The sequence below is a fragment of the Martes martes genome (assembly GCF_963455335.1).
Source record: "Martes martes genome assembly, chromosome: 2".
NCBI lineage: Eukaryota > Metazoa > Chordata > Mammalia > Carnivora > Mustelidae > Martes > Martes martes.
The window spans coordinates 49096308-49118281 of NC_137889.1; the positions used below are offsets into that span (position 1 = coordinate 49096308).

At 43.0% G+C, this 21974-nt stretch overlaps 1 protein-coding gene across 1 annotated transcript in view; it reads left to right on the forward strand.

Moving 5' to 3' along the window:
• DOCK5 (dedicator of cytokinesis 5) overlaps positions 1 to 21974 on the forward strand; it is a 210628-nt gene that overhangs the window by 144552 nt on the left and 44102 nt on the right. The window contains exons 27-36 of the mRNA XM_080797224.1: positions 3879 to 3974; positions 8462 to 8560; positions 11627 to 11721; positions 13241 to 13319; positions 15012 to 15112; positions 17341 to 17399; positions 17716 to 17870; positions 18510 to 18595; positions 20789 to 20948; positions 21717 to 21757. Of these exons, the coding sequence (XP_080653350.1) occupies positions 3879 to 3974; positions 8462 to 8560; positions 11627 to 11721; positions 13241 to 13319; positions 15012 to 15112; positions 17341 to 17399; positions 17716 to 17870; positions 18510 to 18595; positions 20789 to 20948; positions 21717 to 21757 (971 nt within the window). The remainder of the gene's footprint in view (positions 1 to 3878; positions 3975 to 8461; positions 8561 to 11626; positions 11722 to 13240; positions 13320 to 15011; positions 15113 to 17340; positions 17400 to 17715; positions 17871 to 18509; positions 18596 to 20788; positions 20949 to 21716; positions 21758 to 21974) is intronic.

Below are 21974 nucleotides of genomic sequence, written 5' to 3' on the forward strand. Positions count from 1 at the left end.
AATGGCTGCCTGGCACCAGTGTTCCCACAGAGCAAGGAGAACACTCTTGGCTTTGCCTAAGCCATTCTCTTACCAATATGTTTAGGCTCAGTTCTGCTGAAGGAGTTGAACACTCTGTCCCTTTTCCCATAGCTAAATCCTTAGCTCACCTTTCAAGGCCCACCCCAGTTTGGCCACAGCCTGCCTCCTCTTCACACAGGCACATCTGCATTTCTGCCAATTCACACCTCAGCCGCGGAGATACCGGAGAACACCGTTGCCTTTTCCACCTACCCCCACCCTTTCCCTGAGCCCCTGCAGCCCACCTTAGAATGTGTATTATTTATTGGGTACTTATTAATTATAGGTCATGTTCCCCTTCCTCTTTTTTTTCTTAAGTGTGTTTCTAGAATCCAAATAAAATATAGTAAGTTTCCCCAAGGAACTTTATGACTGGGGATTTGATTCCTAACCAAGGATTTTACAACAGATAAATAAATGTAACCAATCATCTCATGATGATAAGAATATTTTTAAAAAGTAACTCTTATGACTCCGTAATCAAAGTACTAAAATGAAGCTCCAAGCTCTAGTTGGCAACAGTGTACCAGGGTCTTTGGTTTAGTCAAGGCTCCAATGTGTGTACATGATCCAGGGTTAATCTAAAACATGGGAATTGGGCCGTTTTCTGGTGCCAGTATTAGCATGTGTAGCTCTTTATCCTTAGGCAAATTTGTAGACGCCTTATTTCCCTTACATAGCATGGAGGGATTGTTCTGGATGGCCTCTTAGGTCTCTTCCACTCTGACGCTACCTTGTTTTGTTTTTTAAAGACTTTATTTATTTATCTGAGAGAGAGAGCATGAGTGGGGTGTAAGGACAGAGGGCAAGGGAAAAGCAGTCACTTACCCGACCGAGCTACCCAGGTGCCCCATGTTTTGTTTTTAATATATTTTAATACAAACTTTTAATATAAATTTATTACATTCAATTTATATTATATTTAAATAATATATATTGCTACATATGATATTAAAATAATATAATTTATATAGTATAACAAATAATATATAAGCATATATATTTATATTTATATAAATTTAATGTAAAATTGCATTAGTTTATTATATTTATAAATATATAATTGTATGTTATTAAATATATATTTACATATAAGTAAAATATATAAATTTATATAATTTATATACAATTTATATAAATTGTATATAAAGTATATTATACATTTATATAAATTTATATATTTAAATCTGTTTAATATAAATTTAGCATAACATATTTAATGTAAATATATTTATATATTATATAATATAAATAGATTTACTTTAATTTATATTTATATTAAAAATAAATCTATATTATAAATATAAAATTAAATTAATTAAATTTATGGATTTATATTTAATATAAAATTTTTAATATAATATCTTTGCCCGCCTTCATACATGCAGAAGGACCCTTTGGAAATGACTTGAATGTGTTTACATTTTATGCTGAAAGATTTAATTGGCTTGAGGAAGCTTTTTTTTTTTTTTTGTCTTCTTAATAACGTTCCCTGTAATGAGCAGAAGCATTCAAGATTATTGATCTTGGAGCTTCTGTAAAAGTAGTAAATTTGATAAATTTTTGGTGATGGTAATGATACAGTTTTATCCCCCACCATAAGCATTCTTAAATGTATAAACCAACCCTGTATGTCTTCCCCTTTCCCCCCATTTCCTCAGTTAATTCCAGACTCTGATTACTGACATGGATTCCTATGCCTTTTTCCAAGAGTCCAGGATTCCTTTTTTCCCAAAGCTGTCTCCACACTACCCACATTCTTCAAAGTCCAGCTGCCATAAGTCCCTGCCTGAGGCCGCTCCTGGTCCGGTCCTGCCCGGAGTCCCCCACTCTGCCACTTCCGTTTGTGCTCTCCTTACATCCCGCTTAAGGTCCTTCTCGTTTGGTATCCTGAGTTGTGGTTCAGTTCACAGACACGTCTTGAACAGCGCCCACGCTCCGGGCACTGAGATAGGTCTGAGTGCAGCACTGAACAAGAGAGGGAAGCACCTGCCGTCATGGAGCTGCCCTTCTAGGAGGATCCTATGTTCTGCTCATTGACCTTCAAGGCCCAGCTCTCCGGCTGAGGTGAATCTTTGAAGGGCTCCGAGAGCATCTGACTCCTTTTCCTCCCTCCACCCCGGGCGGGACTCACTCACCCAGCCGGGTCTGGGGTGTGGTCTCATTACAGAAGGAGGGTAAAATGCCTCAACAGAGAGGCAAGGTCTATGGATCACGTTCCCTCAAAGAAATGGAAAGCAAGTGAATATATAATTAAAATGAAGAAGGAAAGAAAAGAGGCATGACAGGGAAGCTAACAATGCTTGGTATTATAATGAAACTATATATAGCAGTGATTTAGTTATTTGAAGCATTAACCAGGAGTTTCAAAATATCTATCATGAAGCCAGAATGGATAAAAGCTTCAAAAGACAAGGTTGACTATTGCTAGCTTTGTGCGGAATGAGTATAACATCAAATCACAAGAAGGAGAGAAGGAGAAATAAAGAATATGTATTTGTGGGGCACCTGGGTGGCCCAGTCAAGCCTCTGCCTTCAGCTCAGGTCATGATCCCGGGGTCCTGGGATCGAGCCCCACTTCGGGCTCCCTGCTTGGTGGGGAGCCTGCTTCTGCCTCTCCATCTCCCCCTGTGCTCTCTCTCTCTCTCTCTCTCTTTCTCTCAAATAAATAAAATGTTTAAAAAAAAAAAAAGAAGAAGAATACGTATTTGTGAGGCACTGTTTATTGTGTATACCAGCCCAGCTAATTCCTGTAAGGGAACCTTTTTTTTTCCAGCTATGGAAATGGAGCCTCAACAAAGTTAAATAATTGCTCAGAGTGACACATGACAGAGTCAAAATACTAAATCCTGTGTTAGTCTTCTCGGGCTGCCAAAACAAAACATCCCAGACTGGGCAGCTTAAACAACAGATATTTATTTCCCACAGTTCTGGCAGCTGCAAGTCCAAAGTCAGGGTGCCCGTGTTGTCGGGTTCCTGAGGAGGACCCCCCTCCTGGCCTGAAGACGGTTGCTGGCTCTCTGTCCTCACATGGCTTTTCCTCAGTCTGTTTGTGGAGAGGGAAAAAGCCAGCTCTCTGGTGTCTCTCCTTACAAGGACACCAACCCTATTAAGACCAGGGCGCCGCCTTCATGACCTAATTGGCTCCCCGAAATCCATCTCTAAATACCATCACACAAGAAGTTAAAGGACCAGCATATGACTTTTGTGGGTTTTCAAAAATTAATCTCTGTGCCCCTTGCAGGGCTTAAACTCACAACCCTGAGATCAAGAGTCACATCGGCTGACTGAGCCCGTTGGGTGCCCCCAGCCTATGACTTTGAACACAAACATTCAATCTATAGCAATCTCCTTGACTTGAATTTCTTGGTTTTTTTTTTTCCTCCTACACAGAAGGTGGCAAGAACGTTGAATTTTTGCCTTTTCCTTCCCATGCACGTGGTTGTTTCTCCTGGGCCACCCCATGTGCTCAGTGTCAGGACTGACTTCTCATGCCAGGGGGGTCCTCCCAGAACTACGTTGAATTGGTGGCCACAGTGAACTTGCAGTGAACATGGATGGGCTGGGTTGGTAGGGAGGCGTTCTCCCCGACATCCCCACGCTCCGTTTTTATATGCAAACCCTAATCATTTTAACAGATTCCGAAGTAACAGCATGTGTTCATCTGTGAACTTCCTTTCCCCTTTTTGGACAAGAGATTGCTTTTCAGGGAAGAGCCTGAATGAGGCTTAAGGAGAAAATTCACCTGTCCAAGGTTTTTTGAGGAAAAGTGAAGCTGAGTCAGAAGAAGTGGGTCAGTTCCCGTGTTTCCCCCATAGGGTCCCACGGCGATGCACATCCAGCTGATAATGGAGCGGCTGCTGAGAAGGATCAACCGGACCGTGATTGGGATGAGCCGACAGTCTCCCCATATTGTGAGTATCGCGTCAGGGGACCCCGCAGCCACCATGGCTTCTCAGTGTCCCACCTGCCCATTGGGAGTCCTCTAGGCCATTCCCACAAGCCCCCCTCATCCCAGTTCACCGTCAGTGTGTGCTGTGCATCACAGCTGCCAGGGGCCATGAGCAGGCTCTAGAACTTTCCAGCCCTCCCTGATGAGTGACCTTGGTTCTAACCGCCTGCAGATCTTGATTCTAACACTGATTTTTCTCTTGAGGGGAAATGCTCCCACAGGGTGGTGGGAGAGGTTAAGGGGGAAGAGTTACTGGGGACCCTGTTCACACAAAATATGCAGATCCATTCTTGAGGAACCTTGCTCCTACTGAAGATTAGACAAGCCTGTTGTAATATGTTCCAGCAGAGACTGAGACGTGTGGGCCCCCAAGGTAGGCTAAGTTGGTACCCATTCGACCACATGCTCTTTTAATATTTGTTGACTATTTCATTTAAGAGCAACATGAGCCTTTGTGAGCAGAAGGTGAAGGGTTGTGGTGGCTGCATTTAGTCCTTCCTCTGTCATCTCAAGTAATTGCATTCTAATTCTCACTATGTGGTGTGCATGCTCAGTCTGGATCTACCCCAGTTAGATTGATAATGGGAAAAATATTGGAGCTCCTAGCTGTAGTGATGATAATAGTAGTAGTCAGTAGCTGGTTTGGGTTTGTTTTTTGTTCGTTTTTTTGTTTGGGTTTGTTTTTTGTTTGGGTTTTTGTTCGTTTTTTTTTGTTTTTGTTTTTGTTTTAATCTGCCAGAAATTATTTTAAGCACTTATATTTCTTCCTTTTTTTAAAAATAGATTTTATTTATTTTGAGAGAGAGTGCCTGCGTGTGCTAGAGAGAGAGAGAGAGAGAGAGACTGCACGTGGGAGCACAAGTAGGGGAGAGGGAGAAGCAGGATCCCTGCTGAGCAGGGATCCCAGGACCCTGAGATCATGACCTGAGCCAAAGGCAGACACTTAACTGGCTGAGCCACCTAGGGGGCTTTACATATCATGGAAGCCTCACACAAATTCCAGAAGGCAGTTCTTTCTTTGGCTGCATTTTTCAACTCAGGAAACTTGCAGAGAGAGGTTAGGAAACCTGTGTGAGGTTGCAAGACCACCAGGAGGTGAATTGAGGTTGGGGTCCCTGGCAGCCAGCTTGCTGCCAAGGCCGTGCATGGCAGCCGCCCCCACCCCAGGCAGCTTACCAGGTATTATTTTCCAACTATGCACTCTAGTCGCCAAGAGAGGAATTCTGATCAGTTCCATCTCCCCCCACGTTGGATTTCCACTTCTGTGCTTGTGGATGGGTGCCCTGTGGTACTGTCCAGCCCTCTTGGCTCAAAAAACCCACAAATGTTTGAAAGAACTTATGATTAGCATGTTTTTCAGTTTTCCCTGGCCTCTTCCTCTCTGCCTCTTGGATGTCAAATTAGATGAAAAACTGTGTTTGCAACCAGAGGTAACTGTTGGAAAGTCATGTTGCATCATTACTTATGATAGTAAAAGCTATGATTTGATCTTAGAGGACAGAAGGAAAAGAACCACCCCAAATGGCGACAGTCAATGAAAGCCATTCACTTATTCAACAAAGAGTTGTTAAGAAACTACTGTAAGCCAGGCACTATTCCAGACATTGGAGGTAGATTAGTGAACAAAACAGAAATCACTACCTTAGCAAAGTTTATATACTAGCAATAACAATAACAAGAAATAAGAAGATACAAGAAAAGGGCAGTCAGGGTGGGAGAACTACAAATTTAAATGAGGTGATAAAGAATGATTTTCATGAGAAGGGAAAATTTGGACAAAGACTTGGAGAAGGAAGAGGGATTCGTGTGGAGATATGGGGAGGGTCCTTTCTGGCAGAGGCAATGGCCAGGGCAGAAGTGTCAAGATGTGCCTTGTAAGATTCACATCTGGTAACGGAGCTGATCCAGACAGGAATGTAGAGAATTACCCCCTGGGTTAAGACTCAAGGTGATTGAAAACAGGAAAGGATTCATATCTCATACTAAAGGTGTAGACACTAGACGTACCCTTCGTTGTTACTGCCAACCCATTGCTGCCCTGTGTTTAAAGAACGTAAGGGCAGGTTGAGAACTGTGTTTAGGAAATGATAGATTGGTTTTCAGGTAGTACTTTTAAATATACCTGTTCAGCTTCTTCTGGTAGTGAAATTGTTCGTTATCTTACAAGCTTCGGCCAACTCAAGAATGTTGGCTCTGTTTCTGAAGACAAGGGTGGGGATTTGAATATGAAAGAAGCTGGATCCCTGTTGTGTTTCTGTTAAAATAAGATGATGGGAGCGGTTAATGCCTGAGATACAGGGAGTGGTGGAGAGGCGGAGAGAAGCAGAGATAAACCTAAGAAGGGAAAAAGCAAGGGAAAGACAGACAAGACAAAGATACAGTCACAGGGAGAAATATGCAAATAAACAACTGATTGAGTATAGATATATGTCTTAATATAGCTTATCCTGATACACAAGAATAGTTAAGAATTAGAGGATCTGTTAGAGGTGTCTGGGTGGCTCAGTAGGTTAAGCATCTGACTTTTTTTTTTTTTTTAGATTTTATTTATTTATTTGACAGATCACAAGTAGGCAGAGAGGCAGGCAGAGAGAAGCCCAATGCAAGGTTTGATTCCAGGACCCTGAGATCATGACCTGACTGGAAGGCAGAGGCTTAACCCACTGAGCTACCCAGGTGCCCCAAGCATCTGACTCTTGATCTTAACTCAGGTCTGGATCTCAGTCAGGGTGTGAGTTCAAGCCCTGCACTGGGTGTGGAGCCTACTTAAAAAAAGAGAGAGAGAGAGAGAAAGAAATTTTTTTCGGTAGAGGATCTGTGAATAAAATACATCAGTTGAACAAAAGGAAAAACACTTTATGCCTGTCTCCATAGATGCCAAAATATATGAGATGGATGTAACATCTTTTCCAAATTAATGGAAAGAGATGTTCACATGCAGTCACTAGGCAACTTGATGGTCATGAAAAGGAGAATCAAGGTGTTAAGTCTCAACACTGTTCAGCACTTTTCTATAAATTGCTGTCAATATGATAACATATGCACACATGTATGTTTTATATATATTGAGAAAGAAGATAATTTTCATAATTGTCATTTTTAGTGAAATGACTACCATTTCTAGGAAGCCCAAGAGGCCGAACAAAATTTTAACAAAAGTAATGAACAATTTGTTAAACTGACCAGTTTCAGAATAAACAAACAATATTCAGTGGCCTGTCTATATAACAACAGTAGCTGTTTAGGGGTCATAAAAGAAAAATCCCATTTAACTTAGCCACAAAAATATGAGAGTAAAAATAAATACAAGATGGGGTGCCTGGCTGGCCAAGTCAGGGGAGTGTGTGACTCTTGATCTCAGCGTCATGAGTTTCAGCCCCATGTTAAATGAATAAATAAATGTAAACTTAAAAAAAAAAAACAAATACAAGATACACATAAATGAATAGCCACATAGTTTTTAATATTTTATTTATTTGAGAGAAAAAGAGGGAGAGCAGAGGGTGGGGGGGTACACAGAGGGAGAAGTCCCACATCTGCCTGATGTGTGACTCGATCCCAGGACCCTGAGATCATGACCTGAGCCAAAGGCAGATGCTCAGCTGACTGAGCCACACAGGCGCCCCCAGAGAGTACTCGTTCATTGTTTTTGTGTTTAGGAAGTCATTCCTTCCATCCCCAAAATAGCTGTATATTCCTCTTCTCAATGCCAATTCATTTAAATAACTATACAAAGAGGGTGTACCCCCTAGATATTTGCCCTTTGGCCAGAAAATTAAGTGTGTGATTCAAATGTGATTGGACGAGGGGAAAGCACATTGAATATGTAATGCCTGACTTCAAAAATATAAATTGATGCTAATCATCAAGCTCTTCAGTCCCTTTCTCCAAAACCCGTCTGTAATCACACAGGCATAACATGCTGACAGGAACTGACTGCAGGATTCTGGAATTGGAAGAATGGCATCGAAGTGCTCCACGGGGGAGTACTCATTTCCCTATCTCTCTGCTCTTTGTGCTCAGCTTTACGATCTCTGTTTCCTCTTTGCATTCCTCCAAAATTAAATCTGTTCTATTTCAAACATTTCTCCACGGACTACAACTCTGTCTTAACAAGAAACTCCAAGTCCCCAAGTTGTTGTACTCTAACCAGTGATCTAGCTGAGATCTCAGCCGGTGTCCACTGACCTACAGGATTCTGCAGGTCATACTGTTAAAGGGCTGAGCAAAGCCCTCCACATTCCTTAACTCAAACCTGGAAGGAGGTTATTTTAAGCAGAAACAGCAAAGTGTGTGCCTTTTGGCCTTTGGAATGCACAATGTTTCCAGGTTGGCAGGGTCCCTGTTTTGGTTATTGGGTGGCGACAGCCAAAGTCCCCGTGCACAGATCTTGTTTTGGCATCTGGGGGCCTCAGGGCTGTTGGCTTTGTGTCTCTTCTGTCCTTCCAGGGGAGCTTTGTTGCGTGTATGATTGCCATCCTGCGGCAGATGGACGACAGCCACTACAGCCACTACATCAGCACTTTCAAAACCAGACACGACATCATTGTAAGTTGTGACATCATTGTAAGTTGTTTCCGCTGGGTCCTGGTGACTTTTAGACCTCTTATATCCGGCCAAAACAAAAACAGAAGTGAGCATCCATGACTCCAGAATTCCCTTCCCACCCACCTCCAGAGCGACATGGCTATCCACAAGTGATGACAAAAAGGAAAGGGTTGATTCTTACTTTCTCTCTGTGATAGCATTTGAAAACTATAAAACATGCACCAGGAGGCCCTCACTCACCCTCTGAGTCTCTTGGATTTAGAGAGAACCCTCCTTTGGAACCATCTGGGAGATCTTTTTTGCTCTCAGAAGAGAGTAGTGCCTCAATTTCAGGGAGAGTAGTTACATCATGGCAAGGATTCTGTGTACAGTACTGCTTCGGAGATGCGGTTGGTGTCATCCTTTTCAGTTGTCCCTGGAAGGGGAAACAAGAAGAGGTCATACTTGCCCCTTGTAACATCTGCAAGGTGGTATTTGCCAGGGCAAGTATCAGTCACCTTCAGTTGACTATATTCTTTTCTCTTTGGTTTTCAACAAGAAAATTGTTCTCATGATTAGTAGTTGACACACAACCAAATGTTGCCCAAGATACAAAGTTAGGCCTCTGGCTGCTTCCCCAGGACCCTTCCCCTTAGGGAATTGTTAGTGGCTGTTAACAAGTCCCTGAAAGTATCCTCTTACCTCATAAAGCAGTGGGCCAGACACAGCTGGATCAGCAGTCCAATGTCCTGTTGCACTAGTCCTTGCTGTGGACAGTCTCCCACCATCCATGCATGTTCCAATCTTCTTTATGCTCTAGATTTTCTACTTTCTAGCTATATGGTACTGGTAGTATGTGGCCTGTGCACCCAAGGATATCCAGCTCCTTCTCTGCCAGTCACCTTCCTTTCTGTGAGGTCCACATGACGGAAAAACACACAAGGCACTGCAGAGAAAGAAAGTGCTGTTGAATAGTAGTGGGAGTCATGGTAGGACTATGTAATGGTGGTAGTAGTGGGTCCAGTGATCTACTCCTACTCAGTGAACCACGCGGCCTAATCTGGAGGCCTCCATGAGCCTGCAGTTAAGCCACACTCTGGCAGGCAGCATGGTGCTGGGACCTGCAGTGAGGTGATGTGTCGCTGTACCTGCAGAGACCAGGGGCAAGAGAATTAGGAACAGAGGAGGGGAGGGCGGAGGTGGAAGCTGAGGTAGCAGCGTTTCTCCTCCACAGGCAGGAGGCAGAGTCGGTTTGAGAACACAGGCTTTCGAACATCCGGATCTGGGTTTGAATTCTGGCCATTCTGCTTCCTTCTGTGAAATTTTGGGCCACCTATTTAACTTCACTAAAGCTCAGGTTCCTTGTCTATAAGTTAGCACCTATTTCAAAGGTTAATGTAAAAGGGTATCGATTCAGTGAACACCTGGTAATCACCAAGCTTTGTGCTTGGCCTGAGGTTAATGCCTATGAAGCTAGCTATTTACAGTAGTAATTTTATTCTTGTCATGTAAAATAAAGTTAACCCCAAAATAGTCTAGCGACTCTTTGAAAACTTCCTTCCGAAAGCATAGTAGAAGGAAAGTTATACTAAATTCAAGCTCTTGACAATTTGGCTCCATTGAGTAAGCAAAAATAAACAGGTTTAACTCCTGTCTTCCAGAACAATGGTAAGGTCTTTCCCCTGTATTATCTAATTAAAAAAGGATTAGTATCCACCTGAGGGAACTATGGTCACCAGGGGCAAGCCTGAGGGGTATAGCTAGGCCATTTGACTTCCTACAGACTGTCCTTTCCCTCCCTCCTGCTGCCTTCTGAGTAAATCACTTGGAAGACTTTGGGAAGTGGGAGATAAAGTAAGGCCTGGGACAATCTCTGAATTACCTTTATTATACCATTACTATTTGCGATTAAGTTAGTTTACCAAGAATTGAATGTAGAATCAGCATCAGGAGTGAATAACCAGCCTCTAAATTTAATCCTTGCTTCACAAACCACAAATTCTTACTGACTTGAGAGAGTTAATAGAATAGTTGAGAAATTGGTGGGTATACTTCAAATGTATAATGAAAAATTTTGAAACTCATGAGATATGGCCATCATTTGAGAATTGAGGATAGAAAAGTTTGACGCTTCATTGAACTGTAGGAAGAGTCAGGGGTCACACAGACGTCACAGCGAGGTTTGTTCCCATTGCCGGTGCTGTGTGACGTCCCAGGTGCCAGAAGTCGGCCATCTTGTCCACCGTCTCAGAGGAACATCCTTAGAAATAGAACCCAGGCCGCCTGCTTCCCAACTCCTGCATTCCTTCTGCTACATGATGTAACTCATGAGCTAGAACTGTGCGATTTAGTGCCAGAGGAATTGGCCTGGGTTTTCAACTCAGGAATCCAAGTGGAAAATGTCTAAATTTAGTTAACTAATAAATAAAAAGCTTTCAAAACTTTTTAGCTTTGAATTTCAGTCCAAATTGTTCTAAGTTGCTTTTTGCTCACAGTCCCCTTTTGAGTCGAAGAGCTGTTCTGCAGATACTGTGCTGCGTGTTCTTTTGTTATTAGTTAATTACTGTTGTGACCCACTGCTACTGACGCTTTTGACGGACCCTTTAGGCCCCTTCCCCCAGGCTACCCATGGGAACCTTCCTGGAATAGGAAGAATCATGACTTTGCTTTTTATTTATAGCAGGTTTCTTCTGTTCTAATAATAATAAAGGAGAATTGGGCTCGGAGTTACAAGAAATATCACAATTGCTGATAAATTCAGTTTCAGTGCAGTAGATCTGTTTGGACAAACTCGGCAGCAGAGGCCTAAAAATACCATGGCTCTAAATTTGGGGTCCAGAACCCCAAATTCTCTTTCCCACTCTCCCACTGCCCTGTTTCTATGGCCTTAAGCAGCTCTTTTACCTTTTCACAGCCTCAGTTTTATCATTTATAAAATGTGGACAACTTTTCTGTTCTTGTTGGATCCCTAAAAACCCTCATTAAAAAGATAGGCTGTAATCGTGGGCAAGGGACATCTTGTTCTGAAGCTGCGCTCCCTCTTGTCACCTGGTTTTCCCCCAGACGTTCCTCCTTTGTTCTCTGCAGGACTTCCTCATGGAGACTTTCATCATGTTTAAGGATCTGATTGGAAAGAATGTCTACGCCAAAGACTGGATGGTCATGAATATGACGCAGAGCAGGTAAGACACCCTGGGCCAGGTGTGAGGCCTTTGACCCTGAATACTTGGTTCTCGTGACCAGGTGACCAGTTATCTGACCTTCAGGGGGTGCCGTTAAATCTCTTGGTGGGACGCCATGCTCTGTAGAGTAGTAAGGAGCCTCCTGTTCCTGCAGTGCTGGTTCTGGGATCACGTTCTTGCCTTCCCCTGGGCTGTTGCAGCTGTCCTGTCCCAGGTTTTTCGCTTGGGTGTAATATCCTCATTGCCCTCCTGTCCACCTCCTCCCTGGCTCTCCCACAGCGCCCTTCCGCGGCTCCGTGTGGCCTTCATCATCATGACAGGACAGGCCTCTGTGGCCTGGCCCACCCTGCTTTTCTACCCTTACCTTCCACTATTTCCCTCGATAGACATCCTGCACTCCAACCAAACTGGCCTCTTCCTGCTCCCTGGACATGTTCCGTGCTTCCTTTTGGGCTGCTGCTGCCACTCGCAGTGCCTTCCCGCATAACCAGGCTCTGGCTATCAGCGTGCCACCGTTCAGCGTCCTTCTCAAATGCCATCTCCAGAGGAAGCCTTTCTGACCTGGACGTGGCGTTCTCTTCCTTTGATGTCCCGTACCCCTTTGACAGCCCCTCCGCCAAATTTTCCGTCTTCTTTGTTGGGTCATGGTTAGATTTATAGGTTGCAAGTGACCCTCACCAAGTTGTAAACATCCTAAGACCAGGAACCCTCTCTTTCAAGGCAAAACCTAAAAGCCAGTGCTTGCAGTTGTTGGACCATAACAAATACTCAGTGAATGGGAGCGAAATGAGCTGAATATATATATCTTTTCAGAGTTTCAGAATTTTATGTGTGTGTGTATGTATATACACACACACATTTATAAATATAGGTAATAAGATTTCAGAATTGTATATATAATATATATAATATATAATTATATTATATATAATGTATCATATCATAGTTTTTATATGTATATATAAATATGTATAAATGTATATATTACTATATATAGTAATATATATTAAAAACTATAAATATATTTATATATATAGTTTTTTATATATATAGTTATTATATGATATATACAATATTAAGATTTCAGAATTTTTTGAAAGAAGTAAATAAAGAAAATCATTCTAACAGTTGTTAACTCCACATACCTGATTAGAAAAACCCTTCCCAACTACATACAGGTTAAAGAAAAACTCTCATTAGTGCCTCTAGACTTGCAAAGACAAGCATCGCAATAGGATTGAGGAGCCCTGAGGCTCCAGGGACCTGGTTGGTCATTCCAGCTCTAACCTCAAGTGGCTAAATTGTGATGCAGCCTTGAGTGGCTCTTGTAGTCAGTTCTAGAAACTGCACTTGAGTGTCCTGGGCCATCTGCTCTGGCGTTGGTCTCCGATGACCTCAGTGGAGCTGACGGTCTCATGTTGCCGAGTTCAGGTTTAGATTGCTTTGGTTTTTCCCGTAGGTGGGAGATGTTTGGAAGAGCAGAAAGTTGCCTTCTTTATCTGGTGTTTTCCTCCCACAGAGTTTTCCTCCGTGCGATTAATCAGTTTACCGAGGTTCTCACAAAGTTCTTCATGGATCAGGCAAGCTTCGAACTTCAGGTAAGCGTGCTGCTCACCTAGGAGGCTCCTTGAATTCTCAGCTACAGCGAGACAACTGTGGCATTTTGGAAAATGTCACTTCAAGTTTTATCATTTTTCAAGCACAGTTTTCTTGTTTTTTCTCCTTTCCCTAAAGCACACCTGTGTGTATAACTAATATAGGGTTTTTTGTTTTTTTTTTTTAAAGATCTTATTTATTTGACACAGAAAGAGCGAGAGGGAAGACAAGCAGGGGGAGTGGGAGAGGGAGAAGCAGGCTTTCTGCTGAGCAAGGAGCCTGATGTGGGACTCAATCCCAGGACCTTGGGATCATGATCTGAGCCAAAGCCAGATGCTTGACTGAGCCACCCAGGCGCCCCAACTAGTATAGGTTTTTTGTTTTTTTTTTTTAAAGATTTTATTTATTTATTTGACAGAGATCACAAGTAGGCAGAGGCAGGCAGAGAGAGAGGAAGAAGCAGGCTCCCTGCTGAGCAGAGAGCCCAATGCGGGGCTCAATCCCAGGACCCTGGGATCTGACTTGAGCCGAAGGCAGAGGCTTTAACCCACTGAGCCACCCAGGCGCCCTGTAGTACAGATTTTTGTTTGTTTGTTTGTTTGTTTTTAAAAAGGACTAGTAGAAAATATGGCTAAGGAAAAAGAAAAAAAAGAAGAAAGACAAAAAGTCCTGCCTTCTGCTGTTGCCATAAACACAAATACACGTACACACGTGTGCCTGCAGACAGACCTGCAGACAGTTCTCTGCCTGCGTGTGGTTTTGTTTCTCAGGGGAGGCTCATATATACACTTGTGTGAAACAGGTGGCCCCTCGCTCCTCCTGTGTTCGTCTGACAAATACTAGAGTATTTATGGGCACAGGGCACCATTCTAGGCCCTGGAGAAGGCAGACAAGGTCCTCGCCCCCATGGGGCACACAGTTCATTGGTGATGTGCTTTTGCTCTGTCCTCTGGCTTTGTTTGTATCTGTGAACTGTGGAGAGTCGTCAGAAGAGGAGATTAGATATGCATTTATATATACATACGTGTGTGTGTCTATATGAGCTAAAATGGAGTGTCTGTATTTGCTTGTTAGACATTACGCATATATGCCAAGATGCAGTCAAGCTGTGCAGTTCTTTGGCAACATTAATGTGATTTTTTCGATCTTTTCAATGACACTAAATGTTTTTCACAGGATTTTTAGTGGCTGAGTACAGTCGTGATTTATTTAACTGAGTTCTTCTTACGAACGTTTAGATGGTTTCCATCTTCTGTCATTTAAATAACACTGTGAAGGCCTTCCTTGCTTTAAATAGTTTTAAATACCCATGATTATTTTGCCAGGATAAAGTCCTAAAGTATTTACCATTTCAGCAGCTTGGCAGAATTTGGGGGCTTTTGATACACATTGCCAAACTACTCACTATAAATAGGTGTTCTTCTTGGCACCAGTTTTCCCTTATCTCAGGAGTAAAGACAAATAGTCTGGATTTAAAAAAAAAAAAAAAAAGAAAGAAAGCCTTAATAGTAAGTGTTAAAACTTTCAGGGCTGAATAATTGAAACATGAGAAAGAAAAAGGGGCCTGGTGGATTTTATTTTGTTTTTTTCCTTACTCCGTGTGAGTAAATGTCTACCATGTGGCACTGTTTTACTCTGACCCATATTAATGTTATTTTCCATTCCTTTTCTCCCACACAATCAATTTTGAGCAGCTCTGGAACAATTACTTCCACTTGGCAGTAGCATTTCTCACCCACGAATCCCTTCAGCTTGAAACCTTCTCTCAAGCCAAGCGCAACAAAATTGTCAAAAAGTAAGTGTCCTCTTAAACTTGCTTAAGATTGGCAAGGTGATTCTTCCATTCCTTTTTTTTTTTTTTTTTTTTTAAGATTTTATTTATTTGAGAGAGAGAGAGAGAGCACAAGCAGGGGTAGCAACAGGCAGAGGGAGAAGGAGAAGCAGGCTTCCGGCTAAGCAGGGAGCCTGATGCAGGGCTCGATCCCAGGACTCTAGGATCATGACCTGAGCTGAAGGCAGACTCTTCACCGACGGTGTCACCCAGGCGCCCCAACCGTCACAATTTTCTTTAAATGGAATCCGTACTTGGAGAGGCACCGGGGCTGGCCAGTACTCCCGTTTCCCCGAACAGCGGCCCATCTGCCTGGATCATGGCCGCATTGCAGGCACAGCACCTCTCCCTCTCACGCCACACTGTTTCACCTCTCCGTCTCGTCAGCAGAGGAGCCAGGACTCACACATCCCCTAAAAATCCCTCCAGATTCCTGGCTCGGAATTCGATGTGGACGTATGACCAAGAGCGATGAGAGATTTAGGGAAGCTTTTCATCGCTTTCCTTTCCGGTCTGTTTCAGAGTTCGCGGAGAGCCAAACTCAAGGCTGTGTAGTTAAATAGAACATGAGAAATGTGTCACTTAAAGGCTGTGAAATTTGAGCTCTGTTCCCTTGCCAGGATGTCTGGGATTCTAGGCAAATTATTCGGTATTTGTTTACCCCTGGTTTCTCCCTAAAACACTGAGATTGGTGGTTTAGAGATTGAGATTTAAATCTCAAAGATAAAAGTAAAACCGGTTTTATGGATTTCCCTATGGGGTGGGTATGGAGACAAAACTGATTTTTAAGATGGATGTTATCTTAAGCTTATTGTTTAGACTATCGTAAATGACATAACTTCTCTTAAGGATGGATTTAATTTGGTTAAACAATGAAAAGTTAGTTGCCCCACGTCTGGTGAGCAGAGTGGCTACTTAGGCTTAATGATTCTGGTTTTGATAAGTTCGACTATGGACAGGCTATATAAAATATATATGCATATGGGCAAAGGTGCACCTTGGGAAAGCATTTTTATTAATGTTACAGAAATACAAAAAAGTTTTTTTCAAGATTTATTTTTAGTAGAAGTTGCATCAACAACAGTATTAATGAATAGAAGTAGTTACCATGTATTGTTTATTATGTGCCTGACATTGACTACATATGCTTACCTAATATAAATAATAAAATTAGATGTTTTGTTAAAAAGGAGTAATAAGAGAAGTTTGTTTTGTTTTTGTACGAGAAGTCTTCAAATGACAATTTTACACTGGTTTCTAAAGGCATTTACGAAAGAGGAATTTGAAAACAGTGTTTGGTGCAGTGAGCAGAAAATGTTGAAATGTGATTGTAGGATGGGCCGTAGGTGCTCATTCGAGTTCCCAGAGAACATTGGCCATATCTGCGTTTGACCCACGCTGTTTCTAGTAGCCTCAGGCCTGTGTGTTCTTTGAGAGATATCCAGGTGATTTTGATTACTCTCCAGCCGTGAACCACTGTCTAGATGACCGTTTCTCTTTCTCTCTCTTTTTTCATTATTGACTCCTATAAGGAACCTTTTCAGAAATTGGTTTCCTAATCACACCCCGCCGAAATATTAATACCACGGATCCGCTGCATGTCACATATAGTAATTTGTGATTTGTACTTCACACATAAGAACAGTAAGCCTGCTGTGCCCCCAAGGACCAACCTTCACCCCTCTGGGGACAACACACCCCTCCACTGAGGTGTATCTAGAGCTTCTCAGTGTGAATACTTTGAAGAACGTACTGAAGTGCGGGTGGGTTACTCAGATAAAAAATACGTAAAGTCAGCATGTTTGTCTGACATCGGCCACTTGACTGTTTACATCATACCTCATTCATCTGCCTTTTCATTGCGCTTGGTATGGTTTTTTTTTTGTTTCTTTGCTTAGCAGTGGCCAGAATAGTGCCCCCCTTTCTCCCTTCAATAAGTTTGACAATTTCATTTCTAAGTTATTTTTCAGTGTTCACATGTGGCCCCCTCCTGCTAGTAAAGTCCCCCTCTCCATGTAGCCCAGTTCTCTTCGGGAGTTCTTTTCAGTGTTGACTGCATCTCGTAAAGTGACCTTGCCTCAAACCTGTCATAAACGTGACCGAGAGGGGCAACAGGTCATTCCTACTCACCTCATTTTAATATATGAACTGATTTCCACTGCAGATCTTTTTCTTGTTTATGATCTTCCTAGGTACGGGGACATGAGAAAGGAAATCGGCTTCAGAATCCGGGACATGTGGTATAACCTGGGTGAGTGTATGACCTTGAACTGGCCCATGCACAAGTCCTGTGTAATAAGCTCCCTGTGATGGGTTCTTCAGATTCTAATTCCTAGTAACCCTGAGACTTCTTTGTCTGTGTGTCTAGAAGTGAAAGTTGACTTGTAGGTCTTGCATTGTGACATCCATGTGTTATCAGAATGTAAAACATTTAGTCACTCACCTCTGAATTGAGTTGATTTTACCCCCATGACCTTTTTCTTTTCTTCTGGCCCTTTGGAGGAACATGGTGACACTTGACTTCCAGGGAAATCGTTTTTTAATATCATCGCTTACTTTCATTTCAGGTCCCCACAAAATCAAATTTATCCCCTCCATGGTGGGTCCCATTCTTGAGGTCACCCTGACCCCTGAGGTCGAGCTCCGGAAAGCCACCATCCCCATTTTCTTTGACATGATGCAGTGTGAGTTCAACTTCAGCGGGAACGGCAATTTCCATATGGTAAGTGGTAGAACTAGAGTCTTGCGAAAGTGCAGATAGATAGTCAGCTCTTGCTTACTTTCTTTCTCTAGAGGGGAGCCGTAGCCTGAGTAATACAAATCCAAGTTGGTCTAAAAACTGTTTACATTTCATTTAGTAAAGCACTTAGAGACAGAATGGGATGTTCTATCCCATGGCCTAGAAACGGTATTTTTGCTCCGTGTGTTTCCTCAAACAGCATTGATCTCTGGGTAATTAAAATTTGACATCACGCATCTTAGTTCTATCTGTTGAAGTATAGCTGGGAAAATAGTGCTGGGGATGGAGGAACTGATGTGGTAGTCTCTTATTTTGAGGTCTCCCTCGAAGGAGGTGGTCTCGTGTTTTGACGTCTCCTTCAAAAGAAGAAAGGCTGTTCTATTTCCTACAATGTAAAGCAAAGGACAAAGTAACATGAGTCTAGTATAGAGCGTTTCAGTAGGGCCCTGGCACATGATTAATGGAAGACATGAAGTATGATCTTTCCCTATAACATGTTGGCAAGTGTTCACAGTTCAATAAAAGGGTTGGGTCAAATCTAGAAATGTTGGCTGGGTGGCTTACGTGCCCTCTTCTAAGAATACCTGGCATTCTCCTGTGACATTCTGACCCTGCTTTCAGTTTGAGAACGAGTTGATCACAAAGCTGGACCAAGAGGTGGAAGGGGGCAGAGGAGATGAACAATACAAGGTCCTTCTGGAGAAACTGTGAGTATTTCAGAAACAAAGTCTCAAACTGATACATCATTTAGTGGTGGAGAGAAACAGGCTTCTGCTGCCCTTCCAGACGAGTCGAGAAGTCCCAGAAGCACAGGGGTCACCACCACAAATGGTCCTCAGCGGGGTTAATGGAGTTTCCACCATCCACTGCTGACATTTGTTTGTCTGAGTGAGTCAAATGTCCGTGTTTTCCTGGCCAGCCCAGCCCCTCGAGAACAGAGCAGATGGAGGAGAAGGGGGAGATATACCGACCGATGGCATTTTGCCCAGTGTTTGAATTGTTGAACTTCACCAAAAGTGCTAGTGCCTCTAATTATGGCTCCAAAGCCCCTTTTTAAAGGAGGAAGGGAAAAAAAAATATTTCAGAGTCTGCTTTACCTTTAAAAATACCTTCTGTCCTGTAGACGGGCTCTAATAACACCTGTTATATCTCCAGCCGGGCTGGTCTTTGCACTGCCCTACTCACCTCCCCCGCATCTGACATTTCCATTCCCTCCTGTGCTCCCACTGTCACTGCCACTCCCTGCCCCCCCCATACATACACCACACACCCCTCCTGCCCTCTGAATTCTCTTTTACATATATGGGATCACAGCATAAAAAGGCAGTTAAAAACACTTGTGGGTTGGAATTAGAGAAACCCTCAAATCTCGTTTTCACCATAACCCAGGAGTGTGACTTTGGACCAGTGTTCTGACCTCTCCAACAGCTCTCGTTTTTTCATCCACACGGTTGGCCCATAGGCTTTGCTATTGATTGAGGACTCAATGAGGTGACACCTTAGCATGGTGTCTGTTACTGACGGGGCGTCACTACTGCGGGTTTGTGCTGGTCACCGCCACCATCTTCAGTCTGCCATTGTCCATGGTGCTCACTGTGACAACCCATTTCTTGGATTCTCTAGCCTCTGGGATACCGACCAGCTGTGTCACCTGTTGATTGGGTGTATGCCTCTGTCATTTTGTTGTCCATCTCCTTCATGGAAGTGATGCACACTAGACTGTGCTTGGGGACAGGGACTCCCAACTCTGTTTTCTTTTTTGTTTTTTAAGATTTAAGGAACCAGAGCACACTGGGTGCTCAGAAATGGAACTGAATTGATGACTCAGCTGTATTTTCAAGAACCAGAACTCTTTCTTAGTTTGCTTTTAGTGGATGACAAGACCTGTTCGTTGATCTTTTTATCCTGTTTCCGTTAAGTTTACCTGTTTGAGTTTCAAACCCCACATTATCACCCTTGTAATTCGGATCTCATACAGGAATTAAATGGAGAAATTACATACCTGTACAGATATGTATACACACACACAATTTACAAATGATAAACTACCTTTTTTTTTTTTAAGTCCCAAGCTGATTTTTCACTGTAAGGTCTTTTTTATTTTTTCTCCATTCTTCCTGAATCACTAACTCGGAAAAATATGACTATACAAATCTCCAGTGTTCAAGAATAATTCTAAAGTCTGGGCTGATTCTTTGAGCCCGTTTCTTTCTCTTTTTTTAATCTTGTTCTCTGAGTTTTTTTGTAGTTACCAAATCCAAGAAGCCCCTGTAGAATAGCTTTGCTGTATTTGGGTCCAACAGGAGAAGGTTTAGATCAAAAATTTATCCTCAGCTTATTTATGTACAACTTTGCATTTTTGTTGTTGCTGTTGCTAAATAACACTTTCATCTGAAGAGGCACGTGTGTGGATGTGCACTAGATTCCTAGCATCCTCTAGATTGGGCACTGATCCAGGCCTTTCCAGAATGCCCACAGGATGCTAGGGGGAAGTGCTAGGCTTTAGGGAGAATGAAGACATAAAAAGATGGTCCCTTTCAGTTTCAGTAGACTGATCAGATAGCATACATAAACCTTCTGGGCAAAGGTTCTCGTTTCTGTGGTATTGACAAAGACAAAAACAAAAAGCAAGTACAGATAGAAGTTCAAAGATGGGCATTGTGGGCTGGGATTCTAAATGACAGTGGGACTTGAATCAAAGCCCTGAAGACAATGTAAGACTTGAGTCACCTGGAGTGACCCCGTAAGCGGAGCTCCAGATGGGATGGCCTTACACAGAAGGTGTGTGTCTCCTGGTCTGGCGCCACCTGCTGCCGGAACCTTGGACAGTGCTCACTAACAGTGCTGGAATGACCGACAGTATGCAAATGGGGCATTTGTCTCTGTGTCCACCCTTCCAGGCTCCTAGAACATTGCCGGAAACATAAGTACCTCGCCACCTCTGGAGAAGTGTTCGCATTCCTGGTCAGCAGCCTGTTAGAGCACCTGCTGGACTACAGAACCATTATCATGCATGACGAGAGCAAGGAGAACCGCATGAGTTGCACTGTGAACGTGCTGGTGGGTGCCAGGCCCCCGGGTTGGCGAGAGGGCACCGCTGGGCCACCCCTGCAGGCGTAGCTCAGCTCTGAGTAGATCTCCCAGGCCCAAAGCTACCCAGGGGCCACCTGTATAGAGTCTGCATCCTGCCGAGTTCAGCTGGAACTGCTGACTCAGCTTTGGACTCAGAAGTCAGCTCCCACAGACATGGGGATGGAAAGTGAAACCTAAGCCCTTGGCTCCACTCTTGCTCGAAGACCATCCTTCACCTTTTCCTCTGTCTTGTTTATATGTGGTTGCTTTGTTGTTGGAAATGTTGCATCAGAAACACTATATCATGAGGAGAGAGTCTGTGGAGTCCTCATGGTGGTAGAGCTCTGTGGTCTTGCCTTTCCCTAGATATGTGTAGCTGGAACCACAGACGTCAGAAGTTTAGGCTGCTTTGCATTCCTCTGCTTAATAGAAAGGAAGAGTCTGACTCCACTGACCCCTTGAGAAAAAAAAAAAGACCACCCATTGACTGAAGTACCAGTTGGCTATCTGTTCACTTAGAGGGTTTCCCTCACGTTTTTTAGAGGCATGAGTCCAAAAATATTTTTCAACTTAACTTTATAAATGGTGACTACCTTTGTTTGTGGCAGTTAAAGGAAACTTCCTTCCTGTGTTAAAGGAAAACAATAGCCTCTGGAAAAGTGACACTGTAAACGTAGTGGTTTGGCCATTTCCGTGGCCAGCTTGTCCATAACCTTTGACTTACATTGGTATTTCTTTCCCCCTTTTTTTTGGTAGAATTTTTATAAAGAGAAGAAGAGAGAGGACATATACATAAGGTAAGCTGGAGGAGATTTCTGCTTTTGTCATTTATGTCCTGGCTTTATTATTTATTTCTTCGGTAAATAAATGCTAAGTCCCAACACCATGCTTGCTGCTTTGAGAGACACCAAAACAGTAGGAGAGCTGCCCCCTCCCCACTGGAAAAGGTAAACTCTTTAGACAGATATGTAAGTCCAGCCTGAGGGAGTGCGTAGGGAGGATGGTGTTGGCATT